Raw genomic sequence first — 19,267 nt, 5'->3', positions numbered from 1 at the left:
GTATAATAGAAAAATTTTGCGTATTGCTAGCAAATATACATCAGTTGTCCTCATAGACAAGATGTGGGCAAATAGCACAAGGGTAAATATATCTCTTTCAATTGTTTCCTAGCAAAGAAGCAAATCAAGTATTGGAACCTTGTGTAAATGGCAAGAGTTGCCATGGATTCTTATTAACAGTTAGATTGAAAAATTTATGTCAGCTTGCCCATGAATTCCGAGGTTTTTCTGGATAGTAACTGAAGTACTTTTAAAATAAAACGCCAGAAGACAGATTCTCCAAATGTAACCCATGAAAGAGAGTCCCTTTTATATCCCAATTTTATTTACCTTTTCTGAATTGTCACAACATTAATCTACTGGGGATAATCTAGTTAGTATATCTGAAATTCCATTTATTTTTTTCTATTGATATGCATGTATTACACTTGAATATAATACAGAATTTCCAGTGTTGTTTTAAAGGACTCAGTTAAAAAAATGAGAAGCATGATCTACAATTTCAAACAAACCTAGACAAATTCATAATTTCCAAAATAATACAGTTTTCTACTTTGTTCCAAAGAAATTAATGCTGTTATAATTGATGGAAAAATTCCAGCACAACTGTTACTTTTTTCTTTCAGAATTCATACAGTCTTAAACTATTGCAAAATCCACTCAAAGCCATCTAATTAGTTTTATGTATAATTAACATGGAGGGAGGAAGTCATTTTATCCCATGGACTTGGAGGGCAGCACACTTTGGTTCAGTGTTCAAAGTATACTTTACAAATTTAAGTTTTAACCAATTTTACACTTTAATTTTTCCGCCCAGAAAACATTCTGGGTAATGCACTGGTCTTTGAAATTTGTTACCAACTAACAGACCAAAACTCTCCAAGGTATGTCAGCCTCCATCATGGAAACCAACATAGACTTAATTGACCATGGCATTGAGTTTTAAAAATATGAAAAATGGTCACATCTTTTCTAACATAATGGAATTTCTAATAGGACAATTTCTGAAGTACCTTCCTGTTAGGCTAAGATGAGTAAACAAAGAAGTGTCTCCGATTACATCCCTTCAACTATACATTTACACAATATTATTACAGAATGGCTATGCATTTTCAGTTCTTCTCCAACTTCACATAACAAATGAAATAAAATAAATGTAGTATAAAATTATACATTCTGTAATAACTTAGAAAAAAATTACGTACATGTTTAAGGCCTTTAAATATTTGTAAGACTTTCCTGTAGAACTGAAAAACAAAAATGTTAAAATGACTACAAAACTGTGGACAGAAACTGACCTAAGAAATTGTTCGAATGGCACAACTATAAGCAAATATTTATAAATTTGAGACCAAGGAAAATGAACAATTCTGTTAACAGACTGAACAAATATATAAGCATTCAAACAGTCATTGGGAGCGAGCAAGGGACAGTCTATATAAAATGAGAGGACAGTTAAAAAAAAAATTACTAGAAGAAATCTTAAGTGAATAACTCTCAAGCTAAGAAATCAGAAATCTACATGCACCCCTGGCGATTTTTTTGAAACTGAAGGCTACCTACATACTTGACTGCTCACTGCTGATTTCTGTGAAGGGAAAAAGTAAATATAAACATGAAAGAAAAAGCCCACTTAAAAACCAAGAGGGAAAGTACTCTAGAAGTACAAAATAGCATATAATGAAAATGGAAATTCAGTTCTAACTACTACCTATTTAACTGACAGCTGCAGTAGTATGTTAGCCTTGGGGAAACATGTCAGCTTGTCTATACATTCTTATATGATTGATGTATTCAGATAACTATTACTTGCCAACAATAATTATTATCAATGGATATATATTTCCATTCCTTTAACAAAAGCAACTGTAAGATGTTAAAACATGTAGGCTTTCAGAGCTCCAAGATTAGGATACAAATAAAACTGTCTCAGTCTACACCATGCCAGAGAAGTTCGCAAAGGAAATGTCAGTAAAGCCGGGTGCAGTCCCACCAACCAGTGAACACGGGACCGGACCCAGGAACATATCCATGGCAGAAGGCCGGTGCACTTGGCAGACTTTCAGAAACAAGAAAAGCAGTCACATTTGAGGCCAAGAACCCAAAAGGTGAGTGTCTCTGACATCACCTGGAAACACCAACTCTTCAGATGGCAACTTCAAATTCTCTTAGCAAGTGCAATTTTACAAGTTGAACACAGTTCAAATCTGACAAAATCTTCATGACATAGAAGTTCATGTCTGACTTTTTAAAAGTCTTGGTTTCAAGAAGAGGCTGGTTATGAGCCATGAAATCCCTTGGAAATAAGACTCTGCAGTGCCTCTTGTGAGCGGTATAAAAATCTCCTTTCAAGATCACCTCGGGAATTAAGTTTCTGTGCATTTGTTTAGGGTAATCAGGCTTGAGGATCACTTGATTTTTCCTTCGTTAATGGGTTACCTACAAAGGAAGAAGAAAATATAATCATTTTATAACAAGGCTGTGATCTTAAAACTCCAAACACAATTTAGTATTAGAAATTAATAACTCAAAATGGTGGTATTTGCTATATCAAATAAATTGTTGAATTTTAAAGGAATACCATATTCAGATGTTGCCATCTTATAAAAATACACCCGTTGTTTGTTTTTTTTTCTCTTTATCCTTTCACAGTACTTTAGAGCCACTTGCACAATTACCCAAATGACTGCAGCTGTGACCAGGAAGATCTTAACTGGTGATGCTGCCTGTCTCAAATCCAAAGAATGATTCTGGAATCTTTGTTCTTTGTATAGGCTTGGAACATAGAATCCAGAGATCATAAACACTTTATGCCAGGCCTCAGTAAAAAAAGACCTTTGTTCACAGGAATACAGTCAGACCGCATCTTCAAGAAAGTCCTGGGGCATTGGCTCCATAAAATCCATTCTTGAAAATAGTTTAAAACTTGAGTGCTTATTTGACTCAGTTAGATTTCGGAAAAATTATTCATGAGGAGAAAAATATCTGGGGAGAAAAACAATGATTGTACAATATTTTACCAAATTTTATATTTTTCAAAATTCTCAAAAAATTGATTAGGATAGCATTATTAATGCTATTATAAATATTATTAAGGGAGGTTCACACTGGCTTTTCACACCTACTTAAGTCCAAAGAATGTGTACAGGAAAAAAATAGACATCCAGAATACCTGATACCTATCTCTCTCTATATATATACATACGTGTAGATGATAGATGGATGTAGAGAGACAGATTTCTGCTGTGTCAGTGAATTCCTAAGTATACTCTAATATCAAAGTACTTGGTTACATAACTATTCTTTTCAAGCAACGGTTATTACAAAAAGTGAATTCTTCAAAGTTACTGTGGACTTTGGTTTTACTCCATTAAATTATATAATTACTCATCCTTCCATAAAATATTTATGGAAAGGCTGTTTTTTGTTTTGTTGTTTTTTGATCAACTATGAAAAAGAGAAACATTAAGCAAAATAACCTAGCTCTGGCTCTACCACACCTAGTCTCAAATTACACTGCAAAACGAAGCTATACATTCAGAAACAAGTATTTTCTGTGTGGAGGCAGCCATCTTATTGACATCTCATTGGTCAGCTATCCTGCCCAAGGAAGCATCTTTAAAGCTTCTTACTCCCATGCACAGAGGAACTATGGGAGGAATTGACTGAGAATGGAAGGACACAGACACAGAAGGGGCTTGCTCACCTCCTGGTGAGATGCTGGGAGCAGGGGCTATCTTAGGGAGGGCAGCAATCTCATTTTCAATTTGTCTTCCACTTAGCGGTCATTTTATAGAAGTTCGGTGAATGGCTCCCAGTTTGAGTGTGAGTGTTAAGAACACCGCGGAAAGTAAATATGAATTTTCTACAGACATTATGTCACAGGTTGTCAATAGAGATAGCTGATCATTGTGAAAAATACAAACTCTTTATGATAAACTTTCTTGATAAATACTGATTTAACACAATCCTTGATGGCCGTTGCCTGAGCAAGATCCACTTGCCTTTTCTGGCGATTCTCCTCTCAGTAGGAAGACTTAAAAAGCATGATAAGGGACTATATTTCCAAAACTAGTGCGAGGAAAAGAGAGGAATTGAGAGAGACAGAACTAAGGGGTTAGCCTCAGCAGGGATTCAGTGTAGGCAACTGGACGGACATGGTGCCGTGACCCCACGAGAGCGAGTGGCGTGTCCTCCTGTGTCATTTCAAGCGCCAGTTCTAAGTAATCTGTTCGTGGCTATGGTAGATGGCCTCTCATCTTCATTCCAAGCTACGTATTTCATCCTGCTAGTTTATATAAAACTGGAGAGTGGGGGCACCTGGGTGGCACAGCGGTTAAGCGTCTGCCTTCGGCTCAGGGCGTGATCCTGGCGTTGTGGGATCGAGCCCCACATCAGGCTCTTCCGCTATGAGCCTGCTTCTTCCTCTCCCACTCCCCCTGGCTGTGTTCCCTCTCTCTCTGGCTGTCTCTATCTCTGTCGAATAAATAAATAAAATCTTTAAAAAAAAAACTGGAGAGTGATTCTCTCAACTATATATTAAAGCTTTGTTTTCACATAATTTTAAAAATAGACACTCAAATTTACAGTACAATCCCAAAGGTTTATGTCCATAGAACAAATTTTTCCTCCATCTCAGTAAACATACACGTCTCCACACAAACACATATATACAATGCACATCCTAAGAATCATAAGAATACCATAAATCTATGTTTTATTCTATTTCTTTCAGCTAAAATAATTGCTAGAAAATAAAAATTTAAACATGACTAAAAGAATTGTCTAAGCATAGATTGAAACATGATTAAAATGACTTTTCTTGCTCCAGTTTTCCACAATATTCCTACTTTATTAATCCTAAAAATATCCTAGCACATTTTACGAGATGAAGATAGGGCTTACGTGGGCTCTTTGTTTTAGATTTCATTTTTGTAAATTACTCTGATCAAGTAATTGTGGTTTGGCGTGTGGAGTTCTCGGTTAAGGTCATGGTGGTAGTGCTTGCAGGCACAGTGGTCATGTCATGCCACTGCTCGGACCCCCAGTTTTCCCGTGTGTAGAAAGGAGATAATCCTGTTAACCTCACAGGGTTGCCGTGAGGATCAAATAGGATAATGTTTATGAAAACATCTATTCTGAACTAGTATAATAAAAGTTTTAGAAGTTTTTTTTTTTTAATGCACGAATTTTTAACAAGAGAACCACTAGAAGTACTAACAGATATTTAGTCACATTAGAGGAACTCTTAAGGAATCCAAACAAAGGCTAAGTAACTCCTTGTCCTGTTCAGTGTAGCACACGTATGATCATGCGTGAGCATGTCTCAGCGCCTCCTTGACAACCTCCGGATTTGTACCAACTCGAGTGGCAAAACCAGAGATTTAAAAACGTAAGGATGATTTTGTGTTGTTGTTTTTTTTAAGATTTTATTTATTTATTCGACAGGATAGAGACAGCCAGCGAGAGAGGGAACACCAGCAGGGGGAGTGGGAGAGGAAGAAGCAGGCTCATAGCGGAGGAGCCTGATGTGGGGCTCGATCCCATAATGCCGGGATCACGCCCTGAGCCGAAGGCAGACGCTTAACCGCTGTGCCACCCAGGCGCCCCAAAACATAAGGATGATTTTGAATGTAGGTACATTATTACCAATTTTAATCACCTAATACAAAAGACACAGTAATATGTAAAACTAAATCGTGTAAAATGTAACACACACAAAAAATCAACCCTTTTATGATTTACGTGCTTATTAAGTCCAAGTTACTCAAGTCAGAATTCTGGCATGCTAATTGGAAAAGAAGTGCCATTTGACCCTTTCCTGATACGCAAGGGCTGTTTCAGCAATACTAATACAATCTGACATTTACAAATGTTGCTCTTACTTCAGATTTTTTAATACACCACATTATGCATTGCCTTATTTTTAGCATTTAAATATTATTCTCTCTCACTCAAGCCGTATCTTTTGGAAGAGGCCACATAGTAAAAAGTGGTAGCTTGTAAAGAGAATTTTCAGCCAAGTTTTCAGTAACTGAAAGCAGGAGGTTGCAATAAAACCATCTTTACAGGATAGGAAATAGCATTTGCTACACAAATGTACTGCCTTTTGGTTCTGAGGGCAGTAGATATAAAATACTGCATGACGGAGAGAAGTGGTCCTATGATCGTTACAGTTGTGCCCTGAGCCTCATGCGTTTTAATCGCCACCTCAGTGAATCTGCCTTTCCAAAGGCAATGTTTCACACAGCTGTTCCTTTTCATGGAAATCTTCCTTGTGTATGCTGCACACCAGCCAACTCAGCAAGTGAAAATACTTGACAGCTGACACATGCAAAAGGTAATAATACTAATAGTAACAGTAACAGTACTGGCAGCTTTTCTTGTCACAAGCACAGAGCCATCTCAGTAATGATCCACCAGGATGGAGCTAACCTGCTAACATTAAACAAAAAACGAATTCTTTAAGAATTATCCCCTTTTTAAAAAACCCACCCATTTATTTCTCCCAGTCTAACAAATCTATTACAGGATCCTGATTAGATTTCTCAAAAATCTGTGCTAAAATCACATTCTTTCAGTCTGTTTACCAATATAATTAGAGAAAACAAAACCAGGTAATGGCATACATAACGTTAGTTAAATATGAAGTTAAGTCAGCTATTTTATACTGTTTTTATTTTATATTTGGAACATTCTGCAGTATCCTCTGCCTATCTTCTAGTGAAGATAAATTAGAAAGGCTAAAAAGGAAATTCAAGAATCTGTCCTGTCCCCAAGTGTAAAAGATGATCTTATAAAGTTCTTAAAATAATTCTATTCATGGAGTCCGTAATTCCTTTTTCCCCGCTCAAGGCCCGCCGCCTGAGTTATCAGTGGGAGGCAACACGCGATGATGAGAGATGCGACGGTGCAGCCGGATTCAGATCTCTTCCTTAGCATCTTCTCACACTGTGGGGCTGAATAAGCTATTTGAACTCCCTGAGCCTGGTCTTCCCCAAGGATAATATGAGAATGGTTTCACCAGACCCCATGCATTTGCTATCGTGGTGAAATCAGATAATCCTTCCAAAGTGTCTGGGTGAATGCTTTTTAAATAACGGGTGGTAGTAGTAGTAATTCCCAAACACGACATAAAAGGTGATACGTAGGGGGGCGCCTGGGTGGCACAGAGGTTAAGCGTCTGCCTTCGGCTCAGGGCGTGATCCTGGCGATCTGGGATCGAGCCCCACATCAGGCTCCTCCGCTATGAACCTGCTTCTTCCTCTCCCACTCCCCCTGCTTGTGTTCCCTCTCTCGCTGGCTGTCTCTATCTCTGTCAAATAAATAAATAAAATCTTTAAAAAAAAAAAAAAAAGGTGATACGTAGGATAGTTATTGGGGGGAGGGGGCATTACTGCTTGTTTCTCTGTTACTGATTTAAGTTAATTTTCAGCGTCTTATAGAAACTGATCTTGCAATTACTCATTTTGTATTCTTACTAGTCATAAAAGTCATGTCAAGAGGGAAGCACCACTGTTTGGACCTACTTTGGGAGGGAGACTCTTTTCAGATGAGGTGATAGAGAGTAGTGGTTAAAAAGAATGCACCTGAAGCCAGGCTTCCTAGGGTCAGTGCTCAGTTCTGCTGCTAACTCAGTGTGTGACCTTGAGTAAAACAGGGATAATATTAGTACCTACATCATAGGGTTGTATGAGCTGAGGAGCAAATAAATTAATAGGTCAAGTGCTTAGAACAGTGCTGGGCATGTAATAAACACTATGTAAATGGTAATTCTTATTATGTATTATTTATATACACACACATTTCTAGCCCTCTGAATGCACTGAATTCCTAGTTTTTGCCCCTGATTTCTTCTGATCGTACATTACGAGTGTTTGTAGACACATAATCTATTCTTTTTCATTCTTACTTTGTCTTTTTAATGGACCAGCTGCCATCAGACTTTGCATACAGAGCAAATATTTAGGAAATCAGCGCTATACTTTAACCGTCTAGCCTTAAAAAAATAACTGTGGTATAATTATGCCGAAACAAAATGCAGATTTGTAAATTTCCTTATTCATTATTGATGATTCTGCTGATATTTTTCTACTTTGAGTTTTATCCCATACTCCAGATTTTTTAAATCCCAGTTGTTCAGTTTTCCAGTCAACATAAATTTGAGAAATCACTGCCAAATTTCCACAGCATCAATGTGAATCTTATCATTTTAGCTTAATTCAAAAAAAAAAAATCTTTTCTCCAGTGTGGTCATTAAAGTCTTGTTATGAGGAACTATTGGACAATATTTAAGTTCCTGTGAATATAAAATGGGTCCTATACACACAATAATAGAACAGACAATGCATAACGAACATTACAAGTCAATTTCATAAAAATATGTTGAATTTACAGCGAATACCCATGTTATTAGAGAAACATTTATTTTTGGACTGATGAACAATATTTAAACAGTTGGAAGGCAAGGAATAAATATGTGGCAATATTTCCAAAAGGAGGTGGTAGGTTTAAATGCAGTGCATGTCCAGTCTTTATAATACAGCTGCTTCATGACATCACAACAGGTACCAAGTCAAACTAACATTCTGATAATAAGTAAATTCAACTTATTTGATAAAAGGAAAGCTAGAAAAACTTTATAATCCTAAAAGCTGATTTGAATGAACTCTCCCTTGCTTGGAATATAAGTGCTGCTTTGCTGCAGATGTATTTTTTTTTTTAATGTAGCTCTTACAAGTGTATGAATTAAGCCCTTGCCTTAGTTTTTGTGTACTGAATGTGCAATTAAAACATCGTTACTCTGAAGTAGCAGGTTTTCTCATTTAAACTAGAGCAAAGCTGCCATTGAGCTGGTCATAACTGTATGTGAATCCACTTGTCCTATCTTAAAGCACCTTCTATAATGAGGTATTACAAAATGAAAGACACCTGTCAGTCTAGAATAATAATTCCAGAGTAAGCCGACCAGGCAGCATTTAGGTCTAGCTGAGGCACTATATGGCCATGACGTATGAATCATCTTCATAAATCTACCTACCTATATATAAAAAAAAAACTAAGGCTTTGTTTTACTTTCTTGGCAATGGAGATGATTCCTATAGCCATGAAAACTGTTGGATTCTCATGCCACAGTTTATTTTTCCTTCCTAAGAATGTCCGGTGCTGGCTTGGCCTGAACATTTATTTTAACATTCGAGGCACCAAAAGCCAGCTGTATAATACTTCTGCTAGGGTCAGCGTTTCTACTAAATGACCTTGTTATCTGTCCTATAAATTCTCTAAAAATTTAACAGCCTTGAGTGATTGGAAGGATAGTCATTTCAAACAACAGAGAGCATTGCCGTAGCTAACTGGTTATATTTAGGTATCACACAGTGTGGAAGCAGAAGATGCCCTATAATCTAACTACACTTCTGGAGAGAACCCAAACACCAAGCATAACGGAAGAGGGGTGGCCTTACTCTGATAAGAGTTTTATACTAGTGATACTACCTGCTGGTCTGAGCACATTGGACAAGTCACTTAAAAATCTCTGAATCTCCAGGGTTTCTATCTGCCAAGTGAGCCTGTTAGACCCAGCGAGCTTCCCATTCCCTTCTATCCCCAAACTACTCTGACATTTCTTAAGAAGCACTAATTCCAAATGGGATAAAACTTTATTTGAATTACCTAAGTTCAGTGGTGGTATAAACACTGTGTAGCTTTCATTTTTCTAAGAAGCCTACTCATTATATTAAAATGCAAAACTAGTAAGCTTTGACCACAAATACAACATCTGTCAATGGCTTTCAGGTTCCTATGCTGTGTAAGTAAAGATCTTGACTGGAAATGAATCTTTTGAACAGATGGACCTGCATTATTTCTCGGAACTTTGAAAGCTGTACAGAGCGCCTTCCATGAACTCTTCTATGTGACTCGTGAAAGCAGATGACTGTTTGTGTTGCCATTTAAGCACACTCATCTCCTCACAGGCAGATCGACTGATTCTGTCCGGATGACATTCACTGCTAGCATAATAAAACATTCCCCGATATCTCTGTGGGTAGTTAATAAATTCCTTTGGGACATTTAGGAAGTGTAAGACTTTCCTTCTCCTGGCCCTGTTCCCACCTTGTGTTTATTTCAGGTAGAAAATGACCCCCCAAATCAAGATCATTCTGAAAGACAACAGGATAATGGGATCCAGTTATGTTTCGCTTAAAAACATCGAGAAGTCCTTAGACAGGACTTGCCTTAGACAGGGAAAACAATCATTTTGAATACTTGGAGGAAATCTGAGTAGACTTTAAAAAAATATTATTTCATATACCAGCCTACTTCACACATTTTTAAAGACAGTTGAGATTTTGAACTCAATTGGAAGGTACTTTACCTGCCAGATTTGATATTCGGTTCCTTTTTTTTAGACTCACCTCTAATTTATAAAAGTGTAATTTGAATTGATAGTTTGTATCCACTTTCAGACTTACAGCCTTGCTTGAAGAAGTTTAAATCTATCTGCTCAAGTATCGCACTTCTCAACTTCAGCCTCACTGCATATGAGGGCTAGCAGAAGTACGCGGTACGAACTGTACTCAGAAGGTGAATTTAAGATAAGTGGAGTTGGGGAGAAGGGCTGAAACATGGAAGAAATACTTCTTAGTAGCCTAGAGATAACTAAGAGCAACATTTTCTCTGAACCTCCTGGGTAGTTTGAGTTACAAATGCAAATGGCTCTTAGTCACAACCTTTCCTCGAGCTATCTGTCTGAATAAAGACTGTGTTGCTGTCACTTGGAGAAGAACTTGGTGGAACTTGAACCACGCTAGTACCATGCCTGAGGTAGCACATACGCCCTCCTCCCCATCCCCATCCTTTGCCATAATATTACATTTAGAGATGATCCCTTCCATATGTGGTATATCTGTGGGAAATAGTTGCAAAACTAGAATGTATTTTCTGAAAAGTTGTAATATAGTCTGTGATGTTTAATATACTGGATGCGTTGCTTTTTCCCTTCTATTTCTCAGTTGTATTCTTCTCTGGTTGTTTTTGTTTTTTGGTTTTAGAATACTAGTCACAATTCTGTAGTTTCAAATTCCCAAAGTTGATCAAAATGTGAATCTTTAGCTATTTCTCATTGTTTAGATGCTAGTTTGACATAGCTGATTCAGTTACAGGGCGATAGATAGATAGATAGATAGATAGATAGATAGATGGATGGATAGATAGATAGATAGATAGATAGATAGATAGATAGAAAGAAAGAACAGACCATTAGGAAAGAATACAATCTTCACTTGGTTTATGGTGATTTAGTGAAAGCCTGATGGCTCAGTACTTTTCATGCTAATTTCCACATTAATAGGCAGGTTGAACACTGACAGAGGTCCCCTAATACACCCAAAGTTTTGTATTATCCATTTCCTATTCTTGGAAAAACAATGTCTACTGCAGGGCCATTGTAAGTGACAATATTAGGTTCACCTCCTTGTGGCAGTTTTAATTTGTGGGTCTCATTAGTTCTATAAAAGATAGCTCAGTGCCTTTCTTTAAGTTCTTTGCCTTCTGATCCCTAAAGCTGTACCAAGTTCATCTTTCCCCCTGAAATCAGGAGCACCCAGAAGGCTAATGGTAACTATAAGAAAGAGTAGGTTACACTTAGTCCTGTAACACAATGTACACACCTGCTGCTCTGTGAGAAATAAACCAAGACGAGAGCTCATTTCAGGAGATGTTTTGAATCTTTACTCCTCAACGAAACTTCTGTCCCTTCCTTAGAATCCGACCAACACTAGGATTCGCCACACTAGTGCTCCAACGTGGAGCCAGAATTTTTTTGAGTGTGGAAAAATCAAAAACTGTCATCAGGCACAGCAGAAACCTTCTCTTTCTACTTCTCCATTCGAACTTGAAGAGTTTTACACGTTTGCCTAAGGAATAAACACATGTCAGGTACTCCACTGTTCAACAGATGATAATAAGAAGCGAACCTGGGAGAAAGGGAACATTTCAACACACATAAAGGGACAGAGAGACAACAGCTTCCTTTACGCCTGTAAAAGTTCACAATGGAGATAGGTTTGCATCTCTCCTAAAGGATTATAAACTCTCAGAACATTTTTTTTTTCAATTTCAGAAAAATGCATACTCATAAATGGGACCTAAAATAAAAAGCTATTGCAAGAAAGTGATACAAACATCGTAAGAATTTCTTGTTAATATTTTGGGAAGCATTCTGCACTAACTTAATAAAAAAGTTCATTAAAATCAAGGGAGAAAGTATATAGAAATCCATACACGATCATTTCGACATAAAAGGGTAAAAGAATTGTACAAATGGTATTATGTAGTAGCATTCAATTATAATTTGCTACCTTGGTTTTTTGTTATTTGCTACCTTAACCATCCATAGGCTTTCCTGAACATCCATGTCTACAGTCATTTGTGATCTTGCTGCAGCATGAACCTGAATCATACACAATTTAATGCTGATAAATGGGGCCAAGTCATTTAACCAATGTATAGGTCTAGCCACCCATAGGCATTCACAAGCGAGCTTCGTTATTCTCTGCTCATCAACTACGTAATCCTCATTAACAGTCTGAATGGGATCCATGACATTTTTCAGTTGTAATTTATGACATTTTCTAGATAAAGACTTTCAAACCTTCTTTATCATCTCTTTCCCAAAGTACTCCAGAGATATAAAATATGTACTATTTGAATTTCAAACATTTGAATAATTTACTCTTTGAGAGCATAACATGAATAACAATAATAAATAATAAAATCATGAAGGAGTGGCTAGTAATTTCGAATTAGACAATAGAAGATTTTGGTAATATGAATCAAAGCAAAACATTTCCTACATAAATTTGAGAGCTGAGGATATTATTTCCCAATTAAAAAAAAAATTGAGTCTTTGAGTAATAAGAACCAACCGCTTGTCCTCATCATGCCTAGATCTCTCCCTACCTCACTGGAAAATATAAGACTAAAATATGGCCTGAGAAAGAATGAAACTTTTGAGTTCTGGTCACCATGATCACTTGATTTTTATCCACAAAGGTCAGAGCCAGGGCAGTCATAAAGTAGATCAGTGTCATGACTTGCCAAAGACACATGTGACAAAGGATGAAGCTGAAGAAAATTTAGAGGAGCTTCATATCAACCCACCTACCTTCCTCTCTCCGTCTTCCCAACCCCTTCAGAGAGACATAAGCTCAACCTGAGTCATAACTAATACTCATAGGACTTGACATGCCCATCCATATCCCCTTATCTTTGTATCTGGTTTAGCTTTGCCTGAAATACTCTTCTTTTAAGCCTAAGAAATGTTACCACTTCATAAATCATCAACCTTTGTGATTCATCCCGTCAGCACTCTATCCATATGTCTAATACATATCTCATCATATTTTGATTATTTATTAATCTCTTTGTTTCTTGCACTAAACTATGATGTATTAGAAAAAAGATACTAGCATACATTTTGCTTCATCCGTTCTAAGCAGTATTCCAGGTACATAAATCATGCCTAATATTTATTAAATTGCAAAACTGAAATGATGGGTGGGTGGGTGGGTAGATAAATGGACAAATGAAGGAATGAACATAAGAGGAAAGTGGTATGTAATTTCACAGGAAGGAAACCTAGAGCTACTATTTGGATTCTCTGTGAATAGCTAGGGGAACAATGAAGTGACCCAAAAGGTCAGTTCCTCCATTCTAAATTTTTTAGGATTATTCCCATGATTCTCTGGTTTCAGAATTTGAAATTATAGATATGTGTGGGTCCTGACATCAGTTTCACATTCGCACCTCAGATATTTAAATTTATTCTCCTTTGGAAAAGGTCTGATTTTTAAAACAAAATTAATTCATGAAAATAATAATGCAAGAAGATAATAGCAATGTGTGATGCTTTAATTGGTATTAGACTAACCACTTGGGATGTGGAAAATGTCCAAATAGATACATCAAGGTTGATTCTGGCATACTCATTACAGTTAACATTTCAGTTAGAAATTATCCTAATTTTTTTTAATGCACTTCTCTCTTGAGTAATTTCCATACTGCTGCTTAACACTGTCAGGAAAATTTTCTCATGAAATATTCCGTGGTGACAATTATCCTACACCTAAGTATTACATGCTTGCTTGACATCATGTGTGATGGTATAAATGAAATACCATCAATTTCTTATAATAGAACAAAGTAAATACCACAATGATTGATTTGCCCCCCAAATAATACTGTGCATACAATCTCTCTCTCTGTGCATACATTGATTATATGCTCTATATTTAGTGCAGGATCCCTGACCCCTCCTCCCATTTTTTTTTTCCAAATATAGAGGCTAGTATTTTGAAGGGCAAAGAGAAGTTAATTTTTGCTTAGCAAAAATTGCTTAGCAAAAAAAACCTTCATTTTCTGGTCTAGACTAGAAGGCCAAAGAGAGTTGATCCCTTCTCCTCAGGGAAATCTGGAACCCTCCTCACCCCTTCTTTTGCCTCCACTTCTCAGATCATAATTGCTGGCATCAATAGACAGCTTAGTGCACATTTGTTTTCTCTTGTAATCCTCAAAATTATTTGAGACTATCCCCGTTTACTATTTACAGATATTAGGCCTTGTTATTAATTACTATTATCTTCAACTTACAGTTGAAGAAACTGAAGTTTAGATAAATTAGGTGGAACTTCTGGAAGATGCCTCTGAGCAGTAGGTGATAGTCTGGGGGGACTGAGATCCTCATTCTGAGGCTTCAAACCTAGTGGAACAGGTCCTGCACGTCTGGTTCCATTCATTCACTTGACTAATACTGATTGAGCGAATACTTAGTAGCAGACACGGTCCTAGGTGTGAAAAAAATCACTACCCCTATGAACCGACAATCTAGAGAGGCAGACAAACAACAGACACAATAATTGTTCAAATATGTTAGGCCATGCCAGGAGAAAAGCAGAGTCAAGAGGAGGAGAGGGGTGTTTGAGGTAGTTAGCATAGACAGGGAACATTTGCTGAGAAATGAGACCCGTAAAGGCCTACAGCAGTGAGAGTCAGTCAAGCTAATGGTTGGGGGAAGAGCACTTTAGAGGGAACAACACGTATAAACGACCCGAGACAGGAAAGGGGAGGGTGGTGTGGCGGCGCTGGAGCACACAAGGAGAGCGTAGTAGGAACCGAGGTCGCAGACGTTATTCACTCATGAATTTCTTTGTTCAACAAATGTTGTTGTTGCTTCTATGTTACCTACTGAGGATGAGGCAAAAGCAGATACGGTCCTTGTTCTCATGTGGACACACAGAAAGGAACTAGAAACACACATGCTGCATGTGTCCCTCCTTCCAAAAGTCTCATTCCTGGAAGTCAGAACTGGATAGAACCCGAATGAACACAAGACACCTCAGTGACGACTTCTTCTTCTTTCTTTCCTTTCTTTCTTTTCTTTCTTTTCTTTCTGTCTTTCTTTCCCCTGGAAGCTACTGTTCCTTCTTTTCAGACAGTGAGATTTACAAAGTTTTCCAGAAGGAGCGGGTAGTGAGTCAGTCTGTGTGTGTACAGGAAACAAAAGTTTTTTTTTTTTTTCTGGCAAATGCTTTCAGCTGACTGTTAGCAAAGAATTTCTCAATGCATGACTTAAATTTACTTACAATCTAGCTAGATTGAGACATCCCCTAGTGTAGAAAAACAATCTAGAAAAAGAAGGGCACTCTTCCCTCTACTGTAGCATCTAACTTTTTCTTTGAAGGGATGTCTCCTCCCCAGACTCTTCAGCTGTTCTTGGGATAATGAAGTTCAGGAGAAATGTGAGGCCAGTCATGAGAAAAAATACCATATCTCTGCTTTTAGGGGGTTTTGAAGAGAAGAGATGGAGAAGAGTCTAAATGGAAAATTGAAGCAGAAGGAAAAGAGCAACTTAGGAACTAACCCATCCAATGCAAACCGGTTTGAAATGTGTAGCAGAGAGGAAGCCAAAAATTATTTGGTCCATTTAAGCTTTTCCTATTCAAATATTTATCATTATAAATTGGAGACTAGACTGCCTGGGTTTAGCCTCCACTCCATTGCTTATAAGCTATGTAATTTGGGGCAACCTCCTTAGTTCTCATTCTCATGTGGAAAAATACTTCATGTATAAAATGATGATAATAATAAGCCTATCTCCTGGGGTGGTTGTGAGAATCAAATAAAGTAATATGTGTTAAGTGCTTACGATCCTGCTTGACCATAGTAAGAACTTACTTATTTTTACTAATTCTAGTAAAAATGGAAGTTGCATGCAAGCACTAACGTAAGCAGAAAAATCCCTTATCATGTGGTTTCTTCATGAGGAATTATACCTTTTATCATTAGAAAATGTTCTTCCTTAGCAATAATTTTGCCACATTCTTCCTTACTATTAATATCATTATATCCGCTTTCTTTAGGTTAGTGTTGGCATAAATATGTTTTCTATTTATTTTCATATTTTCAGTTTTTCTTTATTCTTTTAATTTAGATGCACCCCTGCAAAACAGCATATATTTCATTTTGACCTTTTGATCCAGAATAACAATCCTTGCACTTATTTGCCTTTTAAGTGGATCACTTAAGCCATTTACATTCGGTATAGTCACTGATAAATTTGCGTTAAAATCTACCAAGTGCTTTCTGGTTGTTCTTGTTCTTGATTTCCTTTTCCTCTTCTGCTGCTGCCTTTTTTACTCCCTCTGACACGGACAATTACCTTCATAGGTTAAGTAACTCCTAAAACTGGACAAATCTCTCTTGGTCTTCCTCCTACCCAAATCCTGGACCAGAAACTCTTCTCTTCTCTTATTGGCTTCCAGTGCCTCAAGTATACCGTCTTATATTTCGTTAAGCTCTTCAGACTCCTTTTGGGGAAGGGGAAAATGGAGTAGTTTGACAATACTACTAAACAACCATTACTAAAAGTGAAAGTCAAGTTTCAGGAGTTCAGTGTTACTGATGAACTTGGTATCGATCAGTCATCCACTAAATTAAGTAACATTTTAAATTTATCTTTGGTCTTCTACCTGCACGGTACCTCTGCGTAACGATCATATTTAGATTGAGTCTGATTTCCAAACTTACTTCCATCGAATGCTCAAAACATAAGTTGTTACTTGTACTTGGGGTTACTATATTTTTCAGTTTGAGTAGTAGTCCTGATTTACACCTATTGTCCTGACTTCCTGTTGGGTTTATCTTGGAAAAATGTCCTATTATGGACAATACATTGTATCTTCACCATATAGAGTAATTGTCCTTATTGTAGAAACTTCAATTTTAGTAAACAACTCTTGAACGTTGAAATCTTAACTCTATGAATGAGTGATTCTCTAATACAGGTATCTCAGACACTGTGATTGGCAAAAAACGGAACATTTCTTGAAGCATAAAACATTTCTGAAACCCATTAAATCACATCAAGTTGCTAATAAATTTTTAAGGCTGGCATTGAGAAAGGGTTCCTAGATATAGCTTTGTACTAACTTCTTCAACTTTTCCATCATAAAAATGAGACATTGAGGTTGTAATGTTAAAGACTGACTATAATGTTATCAGTTACTATTGTAATCCAAGGTCATGAACTCAGAATCCAATTAAAGCCATGGCACACACTATTACCTTTGAGATATAAGATTCATTGTAACAAAGAGGTCAAAATAGGCTTACAAAATCTAGATCTATTTTAAAACACTAATACTCAAGTATCGGGTTCATTCACTGGTATTTTTTGTTATTTCTGTTACATCATAATGAAAAGTTATAATGGCATTTTCCTAATTTTGCCTAAAATTGAAAAATCATTGTGAATTTCAATATCCCCTAGCTTTTTTCTTCTCTTTATCATGAATAATTAAAAGTTGCTTAAAGGTAGTGTGTTCTACATATATTGAATGGTCATCTTCGGATGATGATTAAAAAAACGATGAATTTAAAATTTACTGAGAATCAGGCAGACAGTAATTAATAAGTAATGGTTAAGAGCACAGGTTAAGAGTATCATCCAGCTATGGGCTTATTCTGACTTGGGTATTTATTAAGTGTGTGGCCTGTTATTTCACTACAAAAGACCTCTTTCCTTTCCTATGCATGGAGATGGCCCCTATCTCATCACACTACTATGAAGGTTAACTGCAATAATGCCTATAATGAGAATACAATAAATGCCAACTCTTAAACACAAACAGTACTTTGGAATAAATATTTTCAAAAACAGAAATTTATATACTTAGTATTCTCATTATTCCATTGTTATTATAAAATATGAACTCTGTATAATAAGGCATTAAGTATGGATGCATTTCTGGCTCTCTGATACTTTAGTTGTCCTTTCCAAAGTTTTACATTTCCTGTGCTGAGTCTGTTTTATTTTCAAATGTTATACTCGAGTCAGGATAAATTAAAAAGAGGGTGTATTATGCACATAAGGTCTAACACATTTTCTTTTCTTTCCTAAGAGTAAAAACTTATATATAACACATTTTGTTTGAAATGTACTGAGGTTAAAAAAATCACTTAGGTTTTATTTGTTATTCCATAAATAGGAATTATTAGCCTCTGCTAATTGCTGAATATCTATAAACACGTTCAGCATCAGTTTCTACTTGGTGTTTTTGTGATTTAGTAAGAACATTAAGTTGTATTAGTAATAGCAAAATGGGCAAGAGTAGCTCAGCATTCAATAAAACAGTCCTTTACTGCTGTACCAACTACTCCAAGCTAACCTCATCTTAAATTGCCATAGGCAAAAGTACAAAAAAGTACAAAAAGCTTAAAAAAGAATAACCCACAAACCAAGCACATAAACCCTAGCATAACATTTCTTTCTCAAGTGAATAAAACCTTAAAAAAAGTGAATAAAACCATAAAAGGAAACTCTTTTGTGAGGCTGTCTTTGAATTGTACCAGTGGATGGAGAAATACCAGTAGAGTAAATGACAATAATTGCAATGTTCAGGGAAAAAAATTGCCTCCTTCACTGGGTAGCTCTGATCAGTCCTCAAGAGTCCTCACCATTTTCTGGTGGCTATAAAGGAGAAACTGTTTCTGCTCCTGCAGCATAAACCTGCCTTTACCACTGGTCAGTACAACAGTTTTCACCGGGCCCATCTGTGACAGGTAACTGGAATGGCCCAGATCCTGTTACCATCATAGCCGCTAGAATCCACCGATTCCATCTCTATGGTTCCTTTCTAGCATGATCTTTCTGTAACTAATCCAAAAGGGAATAGGTACACAGACCAACCTTTGAAGAATTTGTGCTTTT

At 36.8% G+C, this 19,267-nt stretch overlaps 1 protein-coding gene across 2 annotated transcripts in view; it reads right to left on the bottom strand.

Moving 5' to 3' along the window:
* Positions 1-303: 303 nt before the first annotated feature.
* TAFA2 (TAFA chemokine like family member 2) overlaps positions 304-19,267 on the bottom strand; it is a 355,777-nt gene continuing 336,813 nt past the window's right edge. For both annotated transcript variants that reach the window (XM_044384656.3, XM_057316454.1), the window contains exon 5: positions 304-2,439. In XM_044384656.3, coding sequence (XP_044240591.1) covers positions 2,428-2,439 — 12 coding nt within the window. In that variant the 3' untranslated portion in view covers positions 304-2,427. The remainder of the gene's footprint in view (positions 2,440-19,267) is intronic.

This window comes from Ursus arctos, unplaced genomic scaffold (genome assembly GCF_023065955.2).
Source record: "Ursus arctos isolate Adak ecotype North America unplaced genomic scaffold, UrsArc2.0 scaffold_21, whole genome shotgun sequence".
In the NCBI taxonomy this organism is placed as follows: Eukaryota; Metazoa; Chordata; class Mammalia; order Carnivora; family Ursidae; genus Ursus; species Ursus arctos.
Note: the sequence above shows the minus strand (reverse complement) of the source record. Positions and strands in the feature narration are given on the sequence as shown.